Source organism: Neopelma chrysocephalum, unplaced genomic scaffold (genome assembly GCF_003984885.1).
Source record: "Neopelma chrysocephalum unplaced genomic scaffold, ASM398488v2 Primary Assembly neopelma1_97116, whole genome shotgun sequence".
NCBI classification, from domain to species: domain Eukaryota; kingdom Metazoa; phylum Chordata; class Aves; order Passeriformes; family Pipridae; genus Neopelma; species Neopelma chrysocephalum.
The window spans coordinates 3351148-3377989 of record NW_020925758.1 but is presented as its reverse complement, the minus strand read 5'-3'; the positions used below and the strand labels follow the sequence as shown (position 1 = coordinate 3377989).

The following is a 26842-nucleotide window of genomic DNA, read 5'->3' as shown; positions in this document are numbered from 1 at the left end:
TACACCCATCCAGGGATGAATTGGTCCCAGCCGTTCTAACCAGGACAACCTCCCTGTGGAGAGCTGTGAAGTGTGCATGGAGTCACCGCGGGACAAAGTGAGGTGGTGGGAATGATTTGGGATGAGAGCAAAGTCCTTGAGGGGAGCAAGGACACGAACGTAGAGCCTCTCAGAAGAAATGTGTGTGAAGGAGGGAGGCTGTCTTCTGAAAATCCAGCTGTGAGAGGTTTGCTTGGATGTCTGGAATGCATTTAGGTTATGGTTGCACTAGCTGTGAAGGAAATTACTTTGGTGGAGGGGGCAACACACTTCTTAGGAAGACTTTAAAGGTTTCAAGGTTTGAGGGGATATGTGAAGAGTGACTTTCACTCTCTGGAGAGGTGCAGCCTGCTGGGGTTGGTTTTTCAAGAGACCTGAATTACCCTCAGAGGAAACGGAAAAGTCTCTGAGAAATGGAGTGAAGTCTCTGTGTCAAAGTTGGATGAGCTGTCCTGCTTTTCGGGCTGAAACTGCTTGCCCTGTGGGAGTGCTGCTTGTCTTCCATATGCTTCCCAAGTGCCTTGGACATGGCTTGCAGGGACATGGTGTGATTCTTGGGTGGTCCTGTGCAGGGCCAGGAGTTGGAGTTGATGATCCTTGTGGGTCCATTCCAGTTCGGGACATTCTGTGATTCTGTGATTTGGGAGCACAGTCAGAGATTGCTCTGGATGCCCAAGTTTCTCCATAAGATGTCCTGCAGCCTCACTGCTTTCTTGCTTTTGCCTGTGCTGTTGGGATGGTAGTGGGAATGAAAAAGTTAATGAAAAAAACCCCCTGTCCATCAGCACGGAATGCATCGAAAAGGGTTCAGTCAAGAACAGGCTGGTTGGAAGGGTTCATCTGTCAATTGCAGAACTGTTGTCCAAGATTTGTTAGGGATCTTGGTGAAATCCTTTCTGTTGAGGAGCAGCCTGACCCCGAGGCTGCCGAAGGGGGATGTTTCTCACCAAACCCACAGACTCCCTCACGTTCTTGAGCCCTTCTGTGGCTCCGTTTTGTGTTTTATGGCACGTTGCCATTGTGTTATGCTGTTAATGTGCCAAATGCTTTTTCTAATGTTGTTCAAAAGATGCTCTTTAACCTTTCCCGTGTCCTTCTGTCAAGTGCCAGAAACACTGAAGTCTGTTTCTGGCTGACTGGTTTTCAATCCCGCTTGTCTCCGCGCATCGCTGTGAACTTGGGTATCTGAGCAAATGTGTTTTCCTTGTCTGGACTCGTTAGTTTTTTGAGCATCAGAAATGAGCACATCGCCTTCCTGTGCTGCCCTGTCCTGTCCAGGGGGATTTCTGCTCCGCGAGCAGAGGTTGGACCTCTGGGCTTTCCTTTCGGGCGGGCCGCCCGATCCGATGGCAGAACAACCTCCCCTATGTCATGCTGTCAGCTTTGATGACTTTAAAGTCAGGCACGTCACTTGCACTGGAACGTGTCTCTGGAGTGCGGAGGAAGCCCAGGCTCTTTTCAGGCTTTAACTTGTACTGGAGCTAAGGACAAAAGAAATAATATGTAAATGGCTTTCAGGGGGTTTACTTTTAGGTCATTAGGTTTGAGCTGTAGAATCCCAGAGTGGTTTGGGTTGGAAGGGACCTTAAAGACCACCTCTTTCCAACCCCCTGCCGTGGAGGGGCATGACCTCCCACTATCACAGGTTGCTTCAAGCCCCATCCAGCGTGGCCTTGAACACTCCCAGGGATGGGGCAGCCACAGCCTCTCTGCCCTGTGCCAGGGCCTCACCACCCCCACAGCCAACAATTCCTTCCCAATATCCCATCTAAATCTACCCTCCTTCAGGTTAAAGCCAATGACCTTTGTTATTTTTATCCATTTAACTGTCCTCCTGTTGGAGGTGACGGTGGAAGGAATCTCAGCCTTTAGTCCAGGCAGCTCCTGGCAGCTCCACAGCTGCCTGGTGATCTTGGTGGGTTCTTGATCCCCGGGGTGCAAAATGGGCAGACTTGAACCTGTGGGGTGACCCTGGCCGTGCTGGGTGGGTTTGATTTCGGTTGCAGCAGCTCCTGGCAGCTCAGAGGACAGCGCATGGGGGGATTACACTGTCCCACCCATTTTGTGAGGAGTGACAGAGGCACGACAAGGAGGACGAGCAGAAGCACTGACCTTGTGTACTATTCCTGGTGTAAGTTTTACCTCGTTTAAAGATTCCGTACAAAACTTGCAAGGCAGTCGCTTTTCGTCTTCCCCAGCCCCTAAAAAAGAGATGAGATAGTCTCTAAATAACTTTCTCAGTGGCTCCAGAGGCCTTAAACTGCCAAGCTAATACCAAAAGCTGTTATTATAGTGCAGATAATGGCCCTGTTAGTTTTTATCTCTGGAACTTGGTCCCGATCAGGTGCTCCTCGGGCAGCTAAAAATACTCTGGCTGCAGGACAGTGAGCAGGGTATGGCAAAACCCTCTTTCTGGGAGGCAGGAGCGAGGCCTTTGAAGTTCAGCTCTGAGATAAGCAGGTTTTTCAGCAAAGTGGATGGCCTAGAAGAGAGCTGGTGCAGGGTAAATCTGCTCTTTGCAGCATCCCATGGCTCAGGTGCTCCTGCTCTGCACCTGTGGCTTAATCCTGAGCAGGAGGCACCTAATGATAGCTCCAGAAAGAATGTCTTTTACGTATAAATATTAAATATAACTGATGAAAGGAAACCCATCTGCATTTATATAACCCTGTAGTTTAAACATGCAAGTCTATCTTGTGTAAATAAAACATGTATATAATTGCATAACTAAGTGCCTTTTTAATATTTATATATGCTCTCTGTTATTTCTACGCATGTCCATAATTGGCTACACTTAAAACCTGTGAAATATAAATAAATCTGGGGTAGCATGGCGTGCATGAGTGGCTGCTGCATTTAATTCACCCCCGTTACTGGGGATAGGCAGGAGATGCTTATCCCAGCATCCAGAGCCCTTCTGGTGTGTTTTGGTTTGCTGTCATGAAATCAAAGGCTGCTTCAGAGCAGTGCTGAGAAATGTTCCTTATCTGTCTTGAGGTTTCCTTCTCACTGTTTGCTGCCCGTATTTCCTCTGTCATTTTTCATATAAAGATCTATGTAAAGTCCTGATGGATGATCCAGAGCTCTGCCTGATGCTGCACAGTTGTTCTGTGGTTTCTAGGCTTTTGTCCCATCCAATTTTAAATGTTGCCTAACACTTCTCTTCCAGCTCTTCTCTTTTTCTAAGCTAAATTATCCAGTCAGTCATTTTCTGTTAGAACTTATGTGTGTGTATGTATGTGCAGCCGTTCCTGCCCTGCTGGCAGTGATCCATGGGATGGGGATGAACCCCATCAGCTGTGGCTCTTCAGCCCTCAAGAGCAACAATTTCACTCCTTGTTTCCTTTGATTTTCAAGAATTTTGTTTTGTGTCAAGCTTGTTGGGCTACAAAAGTACAAAATAAAATATATGTACAGCTAGGTCCTTTCCTCGAATGCCCTTATGTTTTTTTGTAAAGTTTTTGGGGTTTTGGCTGATTAGCAGAGAAGGACCTAAATATATCCTAGAAGAATGAGTCTGTATGGGAAGTGTAATGATGTATTTGATATTAGAAATTACAGCATATTTTTATGTGTTGCTATACAGCTGTATGTGCTTAGAAAATAATAACACAAAACAGAATTTCCCTAATCTTGACAGTATATTGCATTAACTTAATTTTACCGTTATTTAGTGGGTAAAAACTGCAGGTGCTGGGGAGGATGGTAAGCTCAAACATTCTTTAACTGTTAGTTTGTGAAAAGTAGCCCATTTCCTTGCTGCACAGGTCGTGCTGTGAGGCGTTCTTTTAAGTCATTGCAGTTTTTTAGGATTTCTCCATTCTCTGCTCTATTCTACCAAAGCAATTTCTTGGGCAACACCTGATATCTTGCTGTACCGTGGCCAAGTTCTTTCAAAGGGTGTCAATTTTACGTCCTGATTTCAGTCTAAATAGGAGGCAGAGGGAGGGTTTGGCATCCAGGACATCCGTGGCACAGGAGATTTGGATGTGTGGGGAGGGGACATGGCAATCATTTGGCCGTGGCAGGACAGGTAAGTGGGTCTGAAGTCCCAGCCCTGTGTGTAACTGGGGTTAAAACATCATGGGATTGGAATCCAAGTGATCCCAAAGAGGCAGAGATTTCTTAAGAATTACAATTTTATTATTATTTAATTTTAGTATCTAATAATTGTTATTGTACTACTATTATTATTTTAAATGAGATAAACCAGAACCTCCTGTGTGTTTTCTCAGGTGGCAGTTTCTGGAAGTATCCGTTCACCAAAAATAGCACTAAAAAAATAATGCTGGTGCCTGAGTAACTAATGTAACTTAAGTGTAAAAATACTTCCTTAATCTTTGGGGTTTTTTTTCCTGCAAGAGCAGTTCTGGCTGCTGGAACAGAACCAGCATTTGGGCGTTTTTTCGCTGGCAGTGAAATTTTAGCGCGTTTGTCAGGAACATATGAGAAAATGGAGTAGCACACGCTCCTAGAACTGGTCCATCTTCCCCCCTTGCAGGTTCCCAGGGGCACTGACCAGAACTGGGCACAGAAGCTGTACGACCGCCACGGCTCCAGCCAGCACTTCCAGAAGCCCCGCATGTCCAACACCTCCTTCATCATCCTGCACTTCGCTGACAAGGTACCCGGGGCGGCTGGAAACGGGAAGTGCATGGAAGGGAAAGAAAAAGCCACGTGAGGGAAAATTAGTTCACAGCCCCAGCGAGCTGCTTTTTGGTGGTAGGGGTGCCTGGGTGGCAGCTATCTCGGCTCGGTGCTCGAGTCTAGGTCAGCTCCGAGGACTTCAGCCTCAGAGCTGTTGCTCTAAGCTGTAAATTGTCGTGGTTTCCGGAGGAGAGTACAATCCTCTTTTTCAAAGCTGCGGCGAAATGAATTTCTGTCAGGGCGGCTTGACACAAAATGTATTGGAAAAGGGAATTACTTTTGAAGGGCAGGAGCTGCGAGTGTCAGCGAGGCACAGTGTGGAGAGGAGGTGAGAGGTGATCCTGGGCTGATCCCACCTTTCTGAGGGAGAAGATGCCAACTGTGGGACTAAACTAAATTGAATCCCAGTGTCTGGAGCTGTAGGGACATCTCCATGGGCTCCAACTTCATCAAAACCCTGATGTGACAGGTGTCACTCACAGCAAATGACAATCTCAAGAGCCTGCAGTTATCCCAAAGACCCATTTGTTGGGAAAAAAAAAAGACCAGGGATGTGTCTGAGGAGCCAGACAACAAGAAGGTGCTTTGCTGCCATACAGGTGCTTCTCCTAACCAGATTTGCCCTGGATGTGAGAGGCACTTTTCATGGCAAAGGTTGGTACTCACCTTTCCTTAGGCATTTGGTTTTGCACTTGTATCCCTCACAATCAATATCTCTCTGCAAGTTCCCCCCCCCCCTTTTTTTTTTGTGGTCAGTTATTTCAGCCAACTTCAAATGTAAAAAATGAAATTTTCTTCTGTCCTCTCTAAAGTATACTTTAAAGGATGTTTTTCTAAGTTCCTTTGCATCCCAACCCTCTGCAATTTCAAAAACTAAGAGACCTACAAGAGACATAGCCAAGACATCTTTTGAGGTTTATTGATTAGCTTACAAGAAGATGAGGAATGAACAAAAGAGCTTGTAGAGTTACTGATGAACTTTGCATTTTTTTCCCCTCTGGTTTTCATACAGAGCAATTTAATGACTAAGAAAAAGTCTGCGTTTGCAGCAAGGATTTTGCTTTTATTCAGATTCACTTCTTCTGATTTAAAAGTGACCTTTAAATTCCAGTTGTTCTCCCCTTTCCCCCTCTCAGGTTTTTTTGGGTGAACTCCTGGTAGCAGGAGAGCGGTGGGAGCACCTTGTCCCCATGTGGTTTGACTTTACCCTCTGAGCTTCCTTTTTGTCTCCTGCTAGGTGGAATACCAGAGTGAGGGATTCCTGGAGAAGAACAGGGACACCGTGTATGAGGAGCAGATCAGCATCCTGAAAGCCAGCAAGGTAAAAGCAGTAAATCATGGCAGTGGTCCTGGCTGGAACTAAACTGTGTGTTCCTGTGCCATGCCAAAGCATGTTGGGTATGTGAACATGTAGCAGCAGCAAAAGAGGCAAATACGTGGGATGTGGAGGAGGGAGAAAGAGGGTAGAGGAGAGTGCTGGGGGCTATAGTCACACCCACGTGTGGTTGTACCTGTTCTTTCACCCTGGTGTTGGTATCCTGTCATCACAAAAATCGTTTCCAAACCTGCTGATCCTCTTCGTTTTTGGTCACCAAGAATCGAAATTAGGAACAGCTTATTACTGGGCATTGTAAATCCCACTTAACTCCTGCTTGGAGCTCCCTACTCATCAGCTGGCGCTGAAGGTGTTATCATAGAATCACAGAACGGTTTGGATTGGAAGGGACCTTAAGAGATCATCTTGTTCCAACCCCCTGCCATGGGGAAGTATACCTTCCACTGGACTAGGTTGCTCAAAAGTAAGGTGATCCTGGGGTTAAAAGCCATGGTCAGCAGTGTAGTCTGTATATTGTGGGTAGCATTGATGACCCTACCACCCTTCTGTATGAAAATCGCTGTTTGTCTTAGCTGTAGTCCATCATACATGTCCCTGTGTCTTCTAATTACTTTAATAATTAGTATGCAAAAGATAGGGTTAATACACAATGCTGGAAACGTTACCCAAACTCTGAGGCATCCCAGCTGCTGTGGAGCTATTTTACACCACTGCCAGTATACAGTTTTAACAAATTAACCCATATTCATGATCACGCTGCCACTCCTGTGTTACAAGATTTCGTGCCTTGTGCCTTTCTTCTCTTGAGTGTTGTACAAACAACTTGTCAACATCTCATTGCTTCAAGTGCCAGCAGGGGTGTATTGGCTGACCTTGAATACCAGCTTTCCTGGTAAAGAGCATTTTGACTCTCAGTGTTAAAAATCTGTGGTATTTCTGTGGGCTGGGGATTTGGTGGGGTGTTGGAAGCAGAAGAGCAGTAGCTGTGGGGCTCTGCAGGCTTTGGTGTGGGTCCTGTCTGCAGTGAAAGGGCATTTGGCAATGGGCTTCAGGTTGGACACTCCACAGTTCTGTGTATAAATTGAGCAGATTTTACACTGACTTCCAGTACCACACTCTTGTCTCCATGAGCACTTGGGGGGATTGGGTTAAAGGTGTCAATAGCACAGACATCTAAGGAATTTCAAATACTTGCTGTTTTAAAACCAGACCAAAAGTTCTTCCCTGCAGCCTCGAGTCTTTCATTGTCAATTAATGAGCTGAAACTTCATAGACAGCCTCATCCCTTCCAGGGGCAGCTTTTATTAAGGAGTTAGAATGAAAAACCCAGCCCTGCAAAGTCCAATACCTGTATCCTGCATCCAAAATCAAGGCTGGATGACTTTGGGGCACCGCTGTCCTGCCAAACCTTGTGCATGGTTTAAGGAAGGAATATATCTGCTTTTCTGCAGAACATTTCAAAGCCTGCCACAGCACAGGCCAGTATGTTAAACTGGTTTTGGGGGTTTTTTTTGCATTACAGATTTTGGACCCCCCTGCATGTTGCAAGCAAACGTGTCACATATCCAGACTTCTCTTTGTGCCACCCTCCCTCGGGATTACTTCTGGCTGTCACCTTCCAAAGGCACCCTAAAGAAGGAGTGGGGTGAGGGGAGATGGAGGAAATAGTGGTTTTAGGAGCATTTTAAGCAGGAACTTGCTCCTGTCAAAGTTCAGAGATGAGAATAGGAAATTATTTGACTGTTGTCAGTGGCTTGCCCTGCGTCCCTGCCAAGAATTCATATGAAGATGACAGGATGAGCAAATTTCTCATCCGTAGGGGTAGTTCTGAGACTAATAACTGTGAAGCTGGACATTAATAATGCCCAAATCAAGATCTCTGCATGTTCAGGAAGCTTCCCAGGGCAAAATCTGGGCATGATTAGATCTTATTAGAAATGCCAGGTAGCCTCCAGGAATAATTGATGCTGTATGATGAATTATTTAGCCAGTGCTGAACTTGCTGTTGAAGTCAGTGCTGCAGAACTGGCAGTGTCTGGTAGGGATTTCTGTTTGACTTGGTTGCAGAGGATAGATGTAACCCATTGTTGCAGAGTGTTGGGGACCCTGGAACTCCCTCTGTGAAAATAAGAGATTTTTAAAAAATGGTGAAATAGGTCTCTCTGTCCTATATAGGGACTATAATATACCAGAGCAGGCTGGACTTTCATTTAATAGCTAAAAAACCCACCAAACCCTGCTCCCCGCAGCTGTTTTGCTCGACCTAAAAAAACCCCAAACAAATCAAACCCTAAAAAATTAATGTGAATGTCTTGGGACCAAAGGTTTGAGTTTACCTGTCCTGCAAACTTGGGGTCAGGTGTTAGGACCCTGTGGCTTCATGGTGGCAGCTTTGTAGGCAACACCAACATTGCATTTGTGATCATGGAATCACAGAATGGTTTGGGTTGGAAGGGCCCTTAAACACCATCTCCTTCCAAACCCGTACCATGGGCAGGGACACCTTCCACTGGACCTGGTTGCTCCAAGGCCTGTCCAACCTGGCCTTGGACACTCCCAGGGATGGGGCAGCCACAGCTTCTCTGATCCAGCACAAAACACTCTCAAATGCACTTGGTTCTGAGAACATTTGGGGGATAGTTTGAAGAATTTCTGCCTTTAAGCCATTTCTTTAGTGACATGGGGGCAGTGACTGTTATCAACCTGTGCTTATGCTGTGCTGTCCCGGGAAAAAAAGCAGCAGGAGCATCCTCACCTTCCTCCTGAAAAGCCTCTAGAAGGTGATTATCTGCTCTTGGTTTCCCTAACCCCTGTTTGCCAGCAGATTGTGTTATCCTGTTGTGGGTTTTTTTGCCTCTTGCCTGCCATGTGCCTTCCAGGGCTATAAACAAATAAAACCAATTTTCTCTTGCTGTGAAAAGCAACCTGGTCTCTCTGAACCGAAGAGAGTAGCAGTGGCAGTGCTGAGTCTGCTGGTTAGATGTGCTAGTTTGACTAAAACTTAAATTTGTGCAGCAAAAGGCTGTGCTGTGAGGACTTTGTCCTGTCCTCAGGACCAGGCCTGCAAACAGTATTCACTGCTTTCTTGTTTGTATTCCCACCAAATCGATGTGGAGGGCAAGGGGGAACACTCAGTTTAACACAGCAAGGACCTAAACACCTCTCCATCAACAACCACGTTGCTGATGAAGCACTCCCACCAAGGCAGAACTGCCTTCTGCTAATTAGAATGCAATTAATGCCATCAACGGGACAGTGGAAGAGACTTTATAAAGCAGCTAATTAGTTCTGTTAGTGCTGGTCAGCTAAAACAGTTGAGAGTTGATGTTCTTTGAATTAGGGGAACTGATTTGACTACTGATGGAGAGGAGAGCATACAGGCATGCTGCATAGGTACTGTACTCCAGTTCCTTTGTAATTACGAATAATGCACTCATGGTTTTGACTCTGCCAGTTGGGAAGGAGGGATCTGTCCTTCTTGCTTATCCCCCAGCACCTGTGGAATAGATCCTGGACTGCTAAGGATGATCCCAGCGTTGCATTATGCGAGCTGAAAGCTCAGCTCTGAGATCCTTCTCCAGGAATAAGCGATGCTGTTATTAATTAGCAAGGGGATGGCACTTCCAGCTGTGTGTTCAGAGGATATTTCAAAATCCAAAATTACAGACAGGGGTTTTACCACATTGTCAAGTGTGAGATAGTGATGCAGAGCCCGTGTTGGATATCTTACAGTATCAAGCCTATGCCATCCAAACATCCCAAGTTTGCAGGAGTCAAAGCATCCGAGGCAGTGACATGCCATCCAATTACAACAGCTGTCAGGATGTCTCTTTTTTGGGGATAGAGGGTCAGGCAAAGAAGGTTATTCTGGTAATTAAAAAACTCTTTTATTCTGGTAGGAGTTGAGTGAGCCCCAGAGATCAAAATAAAAACTGTGAATATGAAGCAGATCCTTAGCAGGCACTGTCCTGGAGTCCAAGATGTGAAAATTTAACAGCCCTGCTACCCAGGCCAGATTTATGGTGGCTTGCTTAATATTCAAGTTCCCCAGTCTAATGCAAATTTGAATATCCTGCTCCTTAAATAATAATAATAATTAAAAAAAAGACATGAAGTGCATTTGCCAGCTCACCTGTTCTCCTGTTTATGAAGTGGAAATGTTGCTGCTGGCTTGCCAGAAATCCCAGACTTTAGGGATCTGAGGAGCCAAATGTGGTGCATCCAGGGCCATGGAATAGCGGTCCTTGCTTGTTCAGCTGATAGGCAGGTAATTAGTGAGGAAGTGCTGGTGTCTCTTTAGCTATTAGAGAAGCAAGGGTGCTTCTGGGGCCATGGTGAGACCGTCTCACATGGAGACCCCATTCCTGGGGTGTGTGCTGTTCAGGCAGCATCCTTGATGAGGCCAGGGCTGGATGAGTATTCTGAAACAAAGCCTTGGGAGCAAAGCACCTCACAATCAGGGGGTTTTGTGTCTTGGCAAGACTTCAGCCTCTTTTTTTTGCACATTCAAGGTCTGATGAACGATGAGACAGAATGGTCAATGGTCCTGATGTGGGTTATGTAGACAATGCTTTCACTTTTCTTGCCCTTTTTCCCCTTCCAGGTTTAAGATGGGTAAAAAATGACCTGACCAATGTGACTTGGGTGGGTTCATTCCCCAATGAGCGGGTCCAGAGTTCCTCAAGTGTTGTTATTTGTTTTAGTATCCAATGGTGGCAGACTTATTCCACGAAGAGAAGGGTGCTGTGCCCATCACTCCCGTGGGAAAGGGAACAGCCAAAATCAGCGTCCGTTCTGCCAGGCCACCCATCAAAGCTGCCAACAAGGAGCACAAGAAAACAGTGGGACACCAGGTAATGTATGATTTGAGTGAGTTGGTCAACAACAGGGGAATCCAGTTAAGATCTTGTTGCCTCAGTTTGAATCAGAGATAAATGAAAAGCTGTTGAGGATGGAAAGACACTTTCCCACGACTCATGTTTGGCTGTTGCGTTTTGGGTGACTTCTAGCAGTGTCTCTGGAAGAGGAGGCTTGAGTAGTCATGACTGGAAGTAGTTGAGAGGTTTAAGGAGGGTGGAGCCACTCTAGGATTCACTGGAATGTGTCCCACTGTACTATGGAACTCATAAATTGAAACAATTTCAGAAAAAGAGCATTTTTCATCTTGTGTGGACAGTCAAGTGGTGCAACAAGGGCCCAGAGAGGTTGTGCTGTCTCCACCCTCGGAGATATTTCAGAGACCCAACTGCGTAGAGTCCTGAGCAAACACTTGTTACTCATGAACCTTAAGCTGGAACTTCTCAACCCACCAGTTGCTGAATGTGCTGGGCAGGCGGGGAGGTTCACGCCGTGTCGCATCCAGGGGCTGGTGCCTTGTGGCACCTGCCAGCTTGGGCTGCAGGGCTGCATCACCTTCCTCCCTCCTCAAAATGAGTGGCTTTTTCTTCCAGTTCCGCAATTCGCTGCATCTGCTGATGGAGACCCTGAATGCCACCACCCCACACTACGTGCGCTGCATCAAACCCAACGACGAGAAGCTGCCCTTTAAGTAAGTGGGCTTTCACATGAGCAAATATAGTCAGCTTTAGAGCAACAGAGTGTGCTTTGGGACCTTCCCCTTGCTAGGGACATTGCCCCCTCCTTGTAATGTTGTTCCTGTAACTGGAAGGTTGCAGGAGTATTTTGCTGGAGTCACTTTTTTGGGTTTCGTTATGTGCTTTTTGTGCCTGTGAAATGAAGACTAATTCAGGGTATAGTAATTCATAGATATACTCTGCTAATAATACTGAGCATCCTTACTTTGCAGTAATAGGGTCTTTGTACAATTTATTCTTGCTTTAAACCTGCTTTGATTGAAATAGTTACGGTTCTAAGCAGTGAAAAGATGAAGAAATTAAAATGCAGAGAAAAGTAGTGGGCTTGCAAAATGAACAAAAATGTCTTGGTGCTTCCAAAATAAATGTGGGAAAAAGTAAAGATGTGACTTGTATCAACTTCAGGCAGGTTTCCAGGTGAGTGAACAGCTGAAACAAAAAGCCAGTCTTGATCTTCCTCTGTACTTCAGAGACGTATCGCGAGCGGCAAGTGCTGTGAGCGGAGAGCTTTTAGCCTTGCTTGACCTCTTGGTTGTGTCTTTGTACCCAGTTTTGTTCTCTTCAGCTCCAAACCCCTTGTCTGTTAGCATGTAGGAGCCTCATAGATCATGTTGTGATGTCCTTTAGGGGCATAAACTGCAGGTGGTGACCTTTAAGAAAGCAGGTTATGATTGTAACCCATCAGCAGGGTGGCATTTCCCTCCAGCTGATCCAACGCAGGGTGAGGGCTCCCAGTGAGCACAGTGCAACTTCAGGGTGCAGAAACAGCTCCAACAGTGTCCTGAAAGGAGGGTGAAGCACCTGTAAACAGGCTCACCCTTGGTCACGATGTGCTGGTGGAGATGTATCCACCAGGAAGCTTCCTGGCTTGACTCTTCTCCCCCTGCAAACAGCAAAGTGAAGGGTATTAATGGTTAGAAGACATTCAGACACGAGTTTATATTTGTCTGATTCCTTAGATGATTAGTTATCAGCTCTGGAGAAGGCTGTGTTGGCTGCCTGTGCTGGGATGGCAGTTCCTGTACTCTGTCGTATCTGTTTCATGTACCATTTTGTAGGTACTGGAGATGCTTAGGGCCACACCTCAGTCTCCTGCTGCCTATTGCAGTGGTTTTCTATTTAAATGAAATTCAGGAGTAACACTTTGAGATTGATTGTTTTCTTTAGCTAAAACACAGAAGTATTTTCTGAATTGCTGTAGTGGAAGTGTCAAGGATGTTCTGCGTTGTGAAATATCTTCACCTTTCCAAAGGCTGTTTCCAATACTCCATGTCTGTACTCGACTATACTTTCAGCCCATCCATCTTCACTTCTTTACCTTTTAACTTTTCAGTTCAGTTTTTCATGTGATGCTCAGGATGCAGTTAATATAATTTCACAAATGTGTAAGCTCCTGATGGGGAAGGTGCAGTAATTGTCTGAATTAACTCAGTTGTACTTCTAAGCTGTTATGCGTAGCAAATAACAAAAAGAGAATTCTGCCAGTGTCTGCTGGCAGTTTAAGCCATGGCTTGGTCTGATGTGATGTTCCCCGTCTGGTGAATGCCAGAGTTGTCCAAGCTCAGGGTTTTGGGAACAAAGGACAAACTGAAATAACACACAAGAATGGTTCTGGAGGAGGTTGCTTTGGGTTGGGGTGGTGGGGTTGCATCCCCTTCTACAAGTTCTGGTTCAGGTGTCTCCTACGGGGGGTTCTGCAAGAGACCATTTCCCTCCTCACCTGCCATGGATTGCTTAATTGACACGTGATCTGAGAATCTTGGTCAATATTGGTCTTGCTGCCACCAGCTTGAGGAATTTGTATCCTGAGCTTGGCTTGAATAAAGTCACAGAATCATTAAGGTTGGAAAAGCCCTCCCAGACCATCGAGTCCACCCTGTGCCCCATGCCCATGCTGACCCCCAGCCCAGATCACTGAGCACCATGTCCAGTTGTTCCTTGGACACCTCCAGGGGTGGGGACTCCACCACCTCCCTGGGCAGCCCCTTCCAAGGCCTGACCAGCCTTTCCATGAAGAAATTCCTCCTGATGACCAACCTGAACCTCTCCTGGCACAGCCTGAGGCCATTTCCCCTTGTCTTGTCCCTTGTTCCCTGGGAGCAGAGCCCGACTTCCCCCTGCTCCCCCTCCTGTCAGGGAGTTGCAGAGCCAGAAGGTCCCCCCTGAGCCTCCTTTTCTCCAGGCTGAGCCCCCCCAGCTCCCTCAGCTGCTCCTCATCAGATTTACCCTTGAAGTCTATTTGCTTATATGTAAAACTTGAGTCTGGAGAATACTGGGATGGCTGTAAAGGACTCAGAGCCACATACAGGAAAATACACAGTGCTGGGAGGCATCTGTGAAGTGAAACACCAGTGGCACTGCTCCGGGTTAGCACTGAAGTGATATCTTGTAGTGTGCAGAACACTCAGCATTACGTTTGTTGTTCAATGAGAAAACAAGTTTTCTCGTCCTAAAACATAACATTTTTCGACTCACAGGAGCATTACATTTTTTGCTAAAATGAGGTGTTTATCCTGGAGAAGAGAAAGGACCTGATAGCAGCCTTTCAGTACTTACAGGGGCTACCAAGAGGACAAACCCATGCTCTTAACAGTGGTGTGCAGTGGGAGGAGAGGAGTCAATGGCCCCAAATTGACATGAGAGGTTCAGAATGGAGATGGGTAAACATGTCTTTTTCTCCCTGAGGACAGTCTGTCGATGGAACAGTCTGCCCAGAGGGATTGTGCAACTTCCATCGTTGGAGGTTTTCGGCTTCTGACGGGATAAAGCCCTGAGCTATGGGTCTGCCCCCATAGCTGTCCCAGCTTTTAAACATAGCAGGTTGATTTCCTCAGGTCTCTTGCACCCTGCATTACTTCCATTCCTACTTTACAGCTTGATGAAAACATAAGATCTACAATGAGGGTGAGGGGTGTCAGGCTTCCATCCCGGAGGAAACACTGGCACCACGCAGTGATATTTGCTGCTCTGGCTGCAGGCTGTGTCCGAGGTTAATCCCTAATGGAGAAGACCGCAAAAGGCAGATGTGCAAGGGGAATGCCTGACTTCAGGTTGTTCCTTTGTCAATTTTCCTTTTAAATTCTGTTTCGGGCAGGGTTTGTGATCTTTTACTTGGGTTTCCAGGCCAAAAGCAACCTCCTTCTACCTTCTACCTCCTTCTAGTTGCTTCTAGGAAAAGAAGGTTTTTAATAGTGCATATGGTCCCACTTTGAAGCTCTTTATTTCAGTGTTAGCCCATAGCTGGAGTTGTTGCAGATAGATAACTGCAGCCTCTCTGGTTACTGCATTTCACCCCCTCTGAGCAGGGCTGGTCTGCTTTGGAGAGAGTTTCCCTTGTGTACAATGCAGATTGCCCTGGGATCTTCCAGGTCTGAAGCTTCCCTGTCGATCTGCCAGTCCTGTTTATTATTTATTGTTATGGAAATTGTACCCTTGTGGTTTCTTCCTTGAAGTGAGTGACAGCCCAGACTTGATTTTTCACCCTACGCAGTGTTTGTGGCGTTGCAGTGAATAACTTGCTGGTAGTCTTGACAGGTCCAGGGAATTTAAAAAAGCACGGAGAAGAAGGGAAGTATTTTCCATTCTGCTTTTGTGCTGCAGGGACCAGGCAGAATTATTCATGTAGTCTTGACTTGTGGGTGTAAATATTTTGGGCTTTCAGGGAGAGACAAGCCAGATACCTGAGAAGCTTTCGCTTCTCCCCCTTGCTGTGGAAACCTCACACAGCTGTGCACATCTGCATTGTATGAGTCCAAGCTTGATCCAAGGAACTCTTCCAGGGTCTTCCAGAGCTGAAGAGCTGGGACCTCTATGTGTATTCTGTGTTGGGGTGGAAGGAGGGAGCAGCAATGGAGGACACTGGTACCTGGACTCACTCTGTGCAAAGACAGACTGATCTGGGAGTGGGCTCATGCCAGGAATCAGAGAGAGCACAGCCCAGGCATTCAGCTGGAAGTTGTCATGAAGTTTTTTGGCACAAATTGCTGATGGAAATGAGATGCCAGTGGTAAGGGATGATGCCAGCTGAAAAGAGGAGGGCAGAAACCCCTTGCATTAGTCAGGAACCCCTCGATGTTAGTCAGGAGCATGAGCACCACTGTTCTTGGTAAACATAGTCTGTAAATCCATGGGACCTGGTTTTGGTATGGAGTTGAATGTATCAGACTTATTTTGCTGTTGAATTTGATTTCTGGACCTTATAACTGCAGAAGTAGTACTGTCTGGTTCATGAGGCAGCTTGAGGTGGGGTAGCCTGTTCCCTTCTGTATTGTAATTGTATTGCTTTACAAAGCTGGGTAGATCATGGCTGTAGGGACTAATTAATTGCAGCAGATTGTCATCTTATCCCAAGAAAACCACTAGGGATTGATAGCAGGGTGGTAGCAAAGCCTGTTACACTTGAAAAGTACAGCAACTTGTGACACGGAGAGGAAATGTGTGACATCTGTGCAGTGTGTTCCCGAAGCAGGGCATGAGTTATACTAGGACTCGTGAGGGAATGGCTCTGGACTAAAAAGTATGGAAGATGGTTTTACTCAATGACGAGAGTGGAAGACAATTCCTGTCTCTGCAAGAGTCGGTATCAGGTGGGTTGAAAGTGTGGTTTCCTTTTCGCTGTGTTAATCTCTACCCTAAATATAATTGCAGATTTGATCCAAAGAGGGCAGTGCAGCAGCTGAGAGCCTGTGGAGTGCTGGAGACCGTCCGGATCAGTGCGGCTGGATTCCCATCCAGGTACTGGGCTGGGAGTTTGCTGTGGTGTTGTGCTGCTGGTGTGATTTACACAGCAAGTTCGTTGTCCCCCATCCTTGGAAGTGTTGAAGGCCAGGTTGGACAGGGCATGGAGCAGCCTGGGTTAGTGGAAGGTGTCTCTTCCCGTGGCAGGGGAGTGGAACAAGATGAGCTTTAAGGTCCCTTCCAACCCAAACCATTCTGTGATTATCTGAGGTGAGGGAGAGAAGGACACACTGGTGTTTTCAGGACAAACAGTGTTTATTTAGATTGGTTTATATCCGGGGTAGATTTTCTCCTTTTTGTATTTTTTTTTGCAGTTTGCCAAACTCCCATTAGGTCCTGGGTTCCTCAAATCTAAGAGATTCATTATCAAGCAAAGAGCTGCGAAGTGAGGCTGACAAGAGGGTGCGTTGTGCTTTGCCAAGCATTTCAGCTTTCAGTTTGGTCCTGAGATGTAATTTGATGTGGTGAAATACCTGAAAAAGCTGATGCCTGGCAGATAAAGGAATCCAGCTCTGATCCCAAATGGAGGTGGACATCAAGTAGCAAAGCAACAGCTTTATATCCTCTGCACCCATCTTGCCTGGAAGCAAGCGTTGCCCTAGAGGACTTCTTCCCTGCTTGCCTGAAGCTCCTTTCACTGTACAATTTACTTTCCTTTGTGAGTTTTTTTTCTTCCTGGCATCAGACAGCTGTTGCAATCATCATTTCAGAAAAAAAAAAAAATTCGATTGTACTTGCAGAGAAAGAAAATAAGGGTTGTAAATTATTACTATAGACTTCCACACTGCACACCCAAAGCAGGCGAGGCTTCAGAATCTTGCATCATAAAAAGGAAGGGTTATGGGTGGTGTGACTCTTACTGATTGTGTGATATAAAATTCAAAAGAGGTTTTTAAGGCATAATAAATCAGGAAACATAAACTATAAATAAGCCCTGAAGATGACAAGGGCAAATAATTCTAAAAATGCATCAATTGCGTTTTAGTGCCAAGCAGCTTTGTGTTCATGTCAGCAAAGCCATCAGCCTTTTTATACGGGACAAAGAAGTTATAAATATGCTCAGTGAAGAGTCGGCTGAGCGTGATGTTGTGCACCATGAGAAACTCCCTGCCCTGGATTTTGGGGAGCACTGTGCTACTCTCATCTCCTGCAAAGCTGCAAAGACCTTCTGGCAATTGATGGCACTGTCTGCATGTTGAGATCAGGTGGTTCTGCTGCACTTCTCCTGTGTTGGCCAGTGACCTCCATGGACAGGCAAAAACTGGTGATGGGCTTCTCCCTGGCCAGCTGAGCCCAAACACTTAAGGAGGAAAAAAGAAGAAAAGAAATTTTTCATAGAAACCAATTTCTCCATTTCCTCTGCCAGCGTGGAAGGGTGGCAGAGGTATGTGGAGATTTAGGTCCTCATTGTGGGGGTCTGACCCTGTTAGAAAACCCAGAATCACCTTTGGGTCTTATCTCTGAAGTCTTGAAGGTACTTGTGGAAGTAACTAATAAAAAGTTGCTCCTAAATGTCATGATCTCTAAGCCACAGCGAGGAATTAAAAACCAGCCCATGGGTCATCTTTTATTATCATCTTTGTTGCAGGGCCAAATCTGTCTGTCCTCTTGCAGTAAAAGCCCTAAAGCAATGAAAAAGCTGGGTTTTTTACATGGAAGAGACCTTGGGAAGGCAGTTCTGTGCTAAGCAAGCAGTCACACTCCTCAGTGCAGGTTTGGGGAGCTTTAACTTGAGAGTTGTCCATGAGTTTTGCTACTGGTCTTGTAGGGATGCCCTGTTCCTCTCCATTCATAACTATACTACAGACTTTTATCCTTTTTCTACTCATCTAACTGCAGTTTAGACCCTACAGCACTAAAAATCAATGTATAATTAGTAACTGTGGAGGGGGAAAGGAGGGGAGAAACCACTGCAGCAGCTGGAGACCAGCCAGGATCTATTTACAGCAAATAATTGATTGTTGCATAGACCCCTCCACCCTGAAAAATTCAAAAGTGATGCTCTCAGCTCTGCTTGCATGCTTTTGGTTATGAGATCTTTTCCCAGGACACTGAGAATACAGAACTCTTCAATCACTGCAACTTGTCAGCTCTTGTTCTTCGTGCAGAGGGGGGAAAACAAAAGTGTAAATGCCTATTTCAACCTTTTAGAGTGACCTTCTCCAGTGTTTGCAATGCTTCAAGGACAGATTTTTTTTGGTGTGTTTTAATGTTTCTAGAAGATAATTGTGTATAGGAACAGCTCTGCATTAAATGAAATACTCACTTTGGGCTCTGGTAGCTCTTCACCCTCATTGGTCATAAAATTCCAGTCTTGAAAATCCAGACCCAGGAGCTGGACGACATCTTTGAAAGACTGTGAATAATCTGTGTATTTGGATTGGCTTTATAAACCAGCTTGGGAAAAGGTGCTTCAACAGGATCCTATTTTGTGGGAAATAGTTGCTTCTGCATTTTTATGTGCCATCTGTAAGTGAGCATTGATTATTCCTCTGTATTTCCTTATATTTTGAGATAAGTCAATTTATATTGGTTGATTAATGATAAAACCAAAAAGGAGAGTCATTGCTTTAAATTTAAATCCCATGTGAAGGCTCTAAATTTAAACCACTTTAAAATAATAAGAGAAAACTTGATCTTTGTGAGTTTTGTTTCACTTCAGTGTAAGCAATTTACCTTTAAAGCAATAGGGAATTTTCAAATTTGTTTATCTCAAGCTAAGTTTTATTACAGAAACTGTAGAAAATGTTAAGTTTCATCCTGTAGTGTTTACATCTCAATATTTTCCATCATACTGTTACAAGAGTAGCTTTTGAGAGTGACGTGGCTTTGGGTCAGAGATCTCTGGATAAAGCCACCTTCTGCTCTAATTTCACATCAACTCCTTCATGGGTTGAAGAATTCAATGTTTTGAGTCTTTAATTTTTTTTTTTTTACCTTTAGGAAAATAAATAATTTTTTAATGTAGGTTGTAGTTCCTCAGCCCATGTGAGTCACTGGAAGGTGAAGCCATGTGCTCCCCACTTGGGTTGCACCTGGTTTTATTTTATCATTTCCACGGTGCACTGCACTCTGCCTCTGTCTCAAGTAAATTGAAAATGTATCATTTGGTTTGAAATGCTGCGCAGCAGTTAAGAAATTTATTTGTTAGCATGTACATAAATGTCTGTGATGAATGGGCTGTCTGAGGTGTGTAGATAGTAAATCTATCATCGGCTTCCCAGGGTAAAGCGTGGAAGATGTCTCTATGCCATACAACCATTCATCTTCTTTATAGAAACTGGCTGCATAAAGATGAGTCTGTGGAGAATTAATTGGTGTGGATCTCCATGAATCACAAAATACTCTCTAAAACAAGTTTTTAAGTTGCATTTTGTCATAACTCTACATTTTTCTTCTCGCTGGTTCTGGTGGTTTCCAGTCAGTGCTCCAACAGTGACAGTCTCCCACTGTGCCATCACTCTGAATAACCTCACCACTGCAGCCTCTCTGAAATACTGTTGTTGTAATTGTTATGTATTTATAGTTTAAGTATTCTTGGCATTTGGCTGCTTCCCCTGGTCCCTGAATCTGACTGTCAGATGCAGCATTTTTGTATCAATTCAGTGTGAAATCCCAGCTGCTAAACTCCATAAACATTAAACATTTATAATTGAAATCCATCATGGGCATCCTTGGATATAGAGGTTTTTTTTAATATATAATGTGCCTTTAGCTGTCATTTAAAAGTAACAAAACCTATAAATTACTGTGGCTACCAGCAGCTCTGTTTGCCCACTCCCAAAAAAAGGTGTAATATGTAAATGGAGGGGGTTTTTTTCCCTCCTTGGTCTTCTCTTTGAATATATTCCAGCTAATTTCAAGCCAGGCCAACCTGCATGTTTTAGAGCTAATTGAAAGGCAAATCTGTTCTGCTGCAGTAAACAAGACAAGAGAAATTTTCTCCCTGAACCACAGTTTTAAAAATAATTTCGTGTCAAATCTTGGCTGAGAGGTTCAACCTGCATCCCCCTAAACAGGCTTTGGATCCTCTGGAAAGATCACTGTAGTCCAACTCCTCACTGCTTAAAATTTTGGCCCATTCAGTGGAAGGTACCATGTGGTGCTGGCAGGATTTCTTACACAAAAGGGATTGCTCAGCACATGGGATGGTCTTGGGTGATGGGATTAATTAATTTAGTTACCCTGAATGGAAACATTTTACATTAAGTTATTTTAGGCTACCAAAAGAAAACCATATTATGGTTAAGAGTTTGAAGCTTTGCTGACTTATTATACTCCTTTCAGCTCTTAATTCAGCACACAGCTGACATAACACTGCTGTAATCACCCTGAAACAATGGGTTGGAGATATTTTGGGCAGTTGCTGACTGCTTGGAGAGATGCTTTTCAGAGGCTTCCTTAGAATGTCACCCCTGGTTTCTTACACAAGCCCTGCCTTTAATCTGAGGTTGTAATAAACCCAGCTTGGCTCTGCAGCAGAGGGGCTGTGCTTGGGTTCATAGCCCCTTGATTTGGGGCAGGAGCAGCCCCTTTGCTCTGTACCTTGTAGTTTTCTATAAAACATCCAGATCTTGTTCTTTAAAATACAGAAAAAAATTATTTAATAAAAATTAAAATAAATAAAAATTAATAAAAATAAAAAATTATTACAAATAAAAATTAATACAAATAAAATTAATTTGTGATGTGTGTTATGGCTTATTCCTTCTTTATAATTCCTGTAAATGACAAAGAAATTGCTGGGGTGACCAAGCTTTCTGCTCCTGGCCAAGCTCTTGAGCATCCTCCTTGCTGCTGGAGCCCAGGGAGGACTTTTTTTCACAAGCCCAAGTTATTTTCCTGCATCCTTCCATTCCTTTTATTGCCTTTTCCCTTTAGTGACCTATGCTAACTTCAAAGCAAAACGTAGAATGTTTGAGGTTTGGTTGTGCTTGATCTCAGTCCCAAAATTATTCTTTTTTACCTTGGGAAAGTTTGAGAAGCATCTGTCCAGTTCTTGATGTCTCCTTCTTCGTCTTTCTCAGCTGTGCAGGTACAAAAATCCTCCTAATTCCAGCTCTTTCTCTGCACCACCTATCTGGATCTTATAACTTGACAATTAAATGGAATTGATTTGTATTTATTCAGTGGCCCTTGGTGGTTTCCAGGTCCCAGCACTGAGACATGCCCATGCTGCGTGTTGCGTGGCAGCATCCTGAAAAACCTGTGATCTGCATTTTTTTATTTAATACCTGTCAGCAAGTTGAACTGAAGTGTAACCTTCCCATAATGTCTCCCAACCTCCTAAGCTGTGGGGTGACATCCTTTGTCCCCGGCTGGGAATCAGTGTGTGGTTTAGCAGGTGGGAAACAAGTTTTCTTTTTTTTTTCCTCCTTTTCTGAAAATGAAAGCGTTGAACCTAAAGAAGAATAATTTAAAGTGAGCTTCAGTATTTCTGCACCGGAGAACTCTCCCTTGCAGGGGTGGGGGATCATGTTTGCTTCTCCCGAGGCACATCGTTGTAAGGAAATTTTATACAGCTTTGAGCCTCAAGAGGTTCAGTGAGGCATGTTACATTAAACCTGAGTGCTTTAATTGTTCCTTTCTCTGGGGAGGATCCTGTAACAGCACCTATGAGCCCCTGCAGCTTTCTTTTGCTTGTGAACTGGGATGGCAAATATTCCAGCCAAACTCCTGATGGACCAGCTGAGCCCCGGCCAGGCAGAGATTTTGTGTTGATGCTCCACGGACAATAGCACAAGCAGTGTTATCTCAGGGCTGTCATCTCCTGCTGAACCAGCAAGGATGGTGAGAGTGTGAGTGAAGCAGTTCTGTGCTGTAGATGTGCAGCACTGGGCTGGGAACTTCTGGGAGATGTGAATAGAGGACTGTGGATGCCACCAGCCCAGATAAACACCTGGGCAGCAATCAGTGAGTGTATTCCCTGCCACTTCCAATATCTCGTGTGAGACTTACTCCTAAAAAGTGAGCCATTTATGTTCAAGATGGACTCAAATGGAAACACGTGGAAAATCAATTTTTGCCCCTTGTGAAATGAGAACAACAGGCTCCGAAGAAAGACCCATTATGTGGTGACTTATGATCTATTTTTAAGGAATTCCTGCAGGTGCCTGACTCCTGCTTGAGAGTGGCTGCGGGATCTCCCTCTCTTTCTTGGTGCTGGAAGATGATGGATTTTACTTTCTGCCCAGCTTGGACCTGTGCCCTCAGTTTCTGGTGTTGCCTCTTCACCATCTGCTCTTACTGGAGGAGCCTGGGTGGCACCTGTAGGATGATTTTTTTCGGCAAATAGCAGCAGTTAATAATATCAGCACCTAAACTGACTCTTTTTTCCCCCCATCAAGCTCTCCCTGGCTCGAGCAATACCTCAGCCAGGCAGGATCTCTCCAGCATCGTGTGCTTGGCTGGGTGCCTCGGGCACTGCATGCTCTGCTTCTCCTCTCAGGTTTGATTTGGAGCTGTGTAAACCTCAGACGTGCTTAAAATGAAAATGGGTTTTATTTGCACAAAGCAAAATGGGAAATGTAATTACAAAACCGAGGCACTGGGAAAGCAAAGAGAAAGCGAGTTCAGGCTTAAACCCTACAGGACACAAAGCTCATAGTCTTGCATAATGTTTGTGTTCAGTTTTCATCCCAGAGAGAGCTCCTCATAGCTGCCATCTTAGTTTTTTAATTGACAATCCAGTACTTTTGGTCATTTGAAGGTGGGATGGGGATTAAATCAGCGCTGAATCTGGACGCTCCAGAACTAATCTGAGCAATCTGAGTACTGGAAATCCTCTCACGACAATTTCCCTCATTCTTCTGTCTCCAGGAGCCCTCCACCTTACCTTTGGCTTCAGGTGCGGTGCTGAGCGTTCCCTAGTTTTTGCCAGTCCCATATTCCCTGCCAGTTGTGTCCATGCAGGAGTTGCATGTCGCTTCCCAATCCTTATCAGTCCATTTTTTCCCCTTTTTCTCCATTCTGTTTGCAAACACTTTCTTCCACTGTACTCTTTTAATTAGACTATTGCTTTTAATCAAACTGGCTTTCCTTTCCCCTGACTTGCATTTTCTGAAGTGACGTGAAACTGTGTTGGTCGTGTATTTTGAAATAAGCAATCTGCCTGTCTAAGTAAATACCCCATCTTCCAATCTTCAAGATGTTTCATGAGAGGTATCTGCAGCTGATAGCCGATGATTGTGCAGGTCCTTTGTTTTATGAAGTGTTTATAGAGCTGGCAGCCTTGACTGCTCGGGTGGTGTGGTGTCTTGCCCAGCCCCACCACTGCAGACTAGCCAAGGATGAGGACCCACCACGAGCATCACTCTGGGCATTTACAATTTATTTTTCCTTTCCACCCGCTCCTCTCTTAACCTCTAGAAGTGGAAAATCAGGAAGAATTTAGTGTAATAACACAAAAAATAAAGGCATTTATTGGGGCTGCTAAATGCAGGAGGTGTTTCCGTATGGCAATTCTTCATACAGCGTGTTCTCATCCTGGCTGCCACAGCATCCATGTGGGTGAGGATCAGGCTCACAGGTGGTTGAGTAAGGGCAGGAACCAAATCCTCTGCAATTCTTTCCAGTCTCCCTTTGATGTTTGTTATTTTTTTTTTCGAATAACAATGACCACTCTGGACACTGCTGGGAAAGCCTGATGTTTTAATTAAAAACTCAGGTTTTGAGGGCATTTATAACTCACTATGTTAAATTACAGAAGACTGAAACTTGGCAGATGCTGAAGCAATTTCAGGATCCCAGTCTGCAGGCTCTACATCTTACAGGAGCAGCAGGAGATGTTATTTCCTAGCAGTGCTCTAATTCCTTCAGTTAGTGTTGCCTGTTTGGAAGCTTCACTGCTGGTGACAGTGAGGCATCTTCCAAGGGGCTGGCTTTGTCTTTTTGGCATCAAAGGATTTTGTGTTTGTTTCCAGGGTCTATATCACAGACCTCAAGGTGGAGCAATTAATGAATTAATTTATTCTAATCAATATTCAGCAAAATTTGGAAACACAAAATAAAAAAGTATATCTTTTTAATTCGTTCTCTACGACTATCAAGATTGCTTTTTTTTGGCCAGTCAGAAGATTCGTGATTTCTCCAAAATTATCATCTCCTTCCTGAAGGAAGCTGAGTTGTTGCATTTGAGTGGTAAAGTGCAGCAGATTGGGAAGCACATCAGGAGGATGGAAAACAAGGTGATCCGTGGCCTTTCTGTTCCAGGCTAGAAAGGCCCTGATAGGGTCATTCAGTGGCTGAGAGTGAGGGTCAGGTTGAGGGTGACCAAGCTCCTTTTAGGTGTCTTTGATCCGTTCTGAGGGTAGTGGTGAGAGATCCCCCAAAATATGAGTTTCATGTTTTGACTCATCTATGACTCCAAATGCTTTATTTTAAGGAAATATTGCCAAGCATGCAGACTAATCCAGTGCATGCTTCACTTTCAGGTGGTCCTACCACGACTTTTTAAAGAGGTATCGTGTGCTTATGAAGAAGACAGACCTCTCTAAGAATGACAAGAAGCAGATCTGTAAGACCCTGTTGGAAGACCTCATTAAGGTGAGCTGGGACCAGACCTTTGGCAATGGTTTTAACAGCACAGAAGTTCGTGGCTTTTGTGTGATCTGAAGTTGCTGCTCCTGCTCCAGCTTCACCTGCTGCTTGTGCAGGTGCTTCTTCATCCCAGGCAGCCTGGGGATTTTTCAAAAAGATGAGATGGTCTTGCGAGGAGGCAGAGGGAGCAAACGTGACATGGGATCTCATGGTTGTGGTCAAGATGCATGTACCATTCCAGTGCTGATGAAGTCCTGAGTTTGCTGTCACTGGCTGGACATGATCGACTGGCCACTTTTTAAAAACGTGACACCCCAACCTCCTTCTGTTTTTGGCTAGCCATAGCTGGAGCATGTGTTAGAGGTCCAGCTTGGGACAACATCATGAACCTTAATGAATCATTAAATCACTCTTTGCCTTAACGAGTAAGAGAAACGTGCAATAAATGCCTTATCTTGATGTACGGGAGACTTGTAATTGCCCTATATGGAAAAAGCATCCTACAGATTGGGATTCTTTTCCCATAAGCAAATTGGAAGTTTTTGCCCCCTCTCCTTATCAAAACCTTGGCGCTCCTCCGTGCTATATTTTTAAATAGCAAATGTGCACGCAGACGTTTCTTGCTGTTGGGTAGCCCAGAATTTGCACAGCACCTTAGCCAGGTTTTAATGTTTGATCTCTTGTTTTCCTGTGGTTTTTGAGGAGTGTACCTAACTGGGTTCCTCTCTCCAAAAGCTGTTTTCCTTATGCACCAAGTGTTTCCCTTGGCTGCAGAGCCTTGTGAATGACTTTGCAGATGAAAACATTAATCTTTTTTAGAAACAAATCCTTTCTTTAAATGCTGTGATGTTGCATTTTTTGTTCAGAAGGTGTCCCTGCCCATGGCAGGGGCGCTGGAACTAGATGATCTTTAAGGTCCCTTCCAACCCAAACCATTCTAGGATTCTATGATTGCTCTATTCAACTTCAAAGAAACCCAAGAAAAAACCAAACAAACCAAATACAAACCAAACCAAACCAAAAACTTCCCAAGCCACTCGAAATTTGTGTAAATACATGGAATTTAAGACTGAATTGTAGTGCTTGAGTAGCTTGGAGTCTAATAATATCTTCATCACCCACTTAAGAAGGGATGTGAGCCGACAAATTTTATTCAAAGGGGGGATTTTTACTCTGTGTCTGCTGAGCAACACAGACTAAAAAGAAAAAAAAAAATAAATACTGTTTGCCTTAATTAAGTTTCGTTTCCTTTGTGCTTTTGAAAAGGATCCAGACAAGTTCCAGTTTGGACATACCAAGATCTTCTTCCGCGCAGGCCAGGTGGCGTATCTGGAGAAACTGCGGGCAGACAAGTTCAGAGCTGCCATAATCATGATTGAGAAGACGGTGCGGGGGTGGCTGCAGAGGGTCAAGTACCAGAGGCTGAGACAAGCCACAGTCGTCCTCCAGCGCTACGCACGCGGGCACCTGGCACGGAGGTGGGTCGTGGGGAGCGCCCCGAGGAAGGGCTGGCTGGGAACTAGAGTGTAAAAAAAAACGCTTCTGCCCACTCGTGTTTTCGATTTTCCGTCTCGTAGATCTTAAACTTGAGGTTTTCATACAAAAAAACCTTCGAAAACGCCCTGCGTGGGGTGTTGCCTTTTAACCCCTTGAAAGTGAGACACGAACTGTGCATGTGGATGACAGTGCGGTGAAAGTTTCTGTGCTGGAGTCAGGACTCGCTCCTGGTCCCTCTCTCCAGCTTTACTTAGGGGCAAGAGATTAAAATTCTTTGCCTCAAACTGGTTTCATGTCTACACTAGTTTAATTTCTAGGTGCTGGGCCAAGGTCATAGCATAGGCAACTGGGTTATAATCAGATGACTGAAGTACTCTGAAGTATTCAGGTGAAGGTATTTCGCAGAACTAATATTTTCCTGGGACTAGCTGTGGTAAAGGGCGTTTGGATCAGC

At 44.9% G+C, this 26842-nt stretch overlaps 1 protein-coding gene across 4 annotated transcripts in view; it reads left to right on the top strand.

Annotated features, from left to right (window-relative positions):
• The window catches only part of MYO5B (myosin VB), a 144687-nt gene that overhangs the window by 69760 nt on the left and 48085 nt on the right, over positions 1-26842 (top strand). For all 4 annotated transcript variants that reach the window (XR_003532298.1, XM_027671705.1, XM_027671706.1 and 1 more), the window contains exons 13-19: positions 4541-4663; positions 5924-6007; positions 10726-10875; positions 11473-11570; positions 16264-16350; positions 24786-24897; positions 26158-26369. Coding sequence is in view for 3 of the 4 variants with exons in the window: in XM_027671705.1 (XP_027527506.1) it covers positions 4541-4663; positions 5924-6007; positions 10726-10875; positions 11473-11570; positions 16264-16350; positions 24786-24897; positions 26158-26369 (866 nt within the window). In the remaining variant the exon portion in view is untranslated. The remainder of the gene's footprint in view (positions 1-4540; positions 4664-5923; positions 6008-10725; positions 10876-11472; positions 11571-16263; positions 16351-24785; positions 24898-26157; positions 26370-26842) is intronic.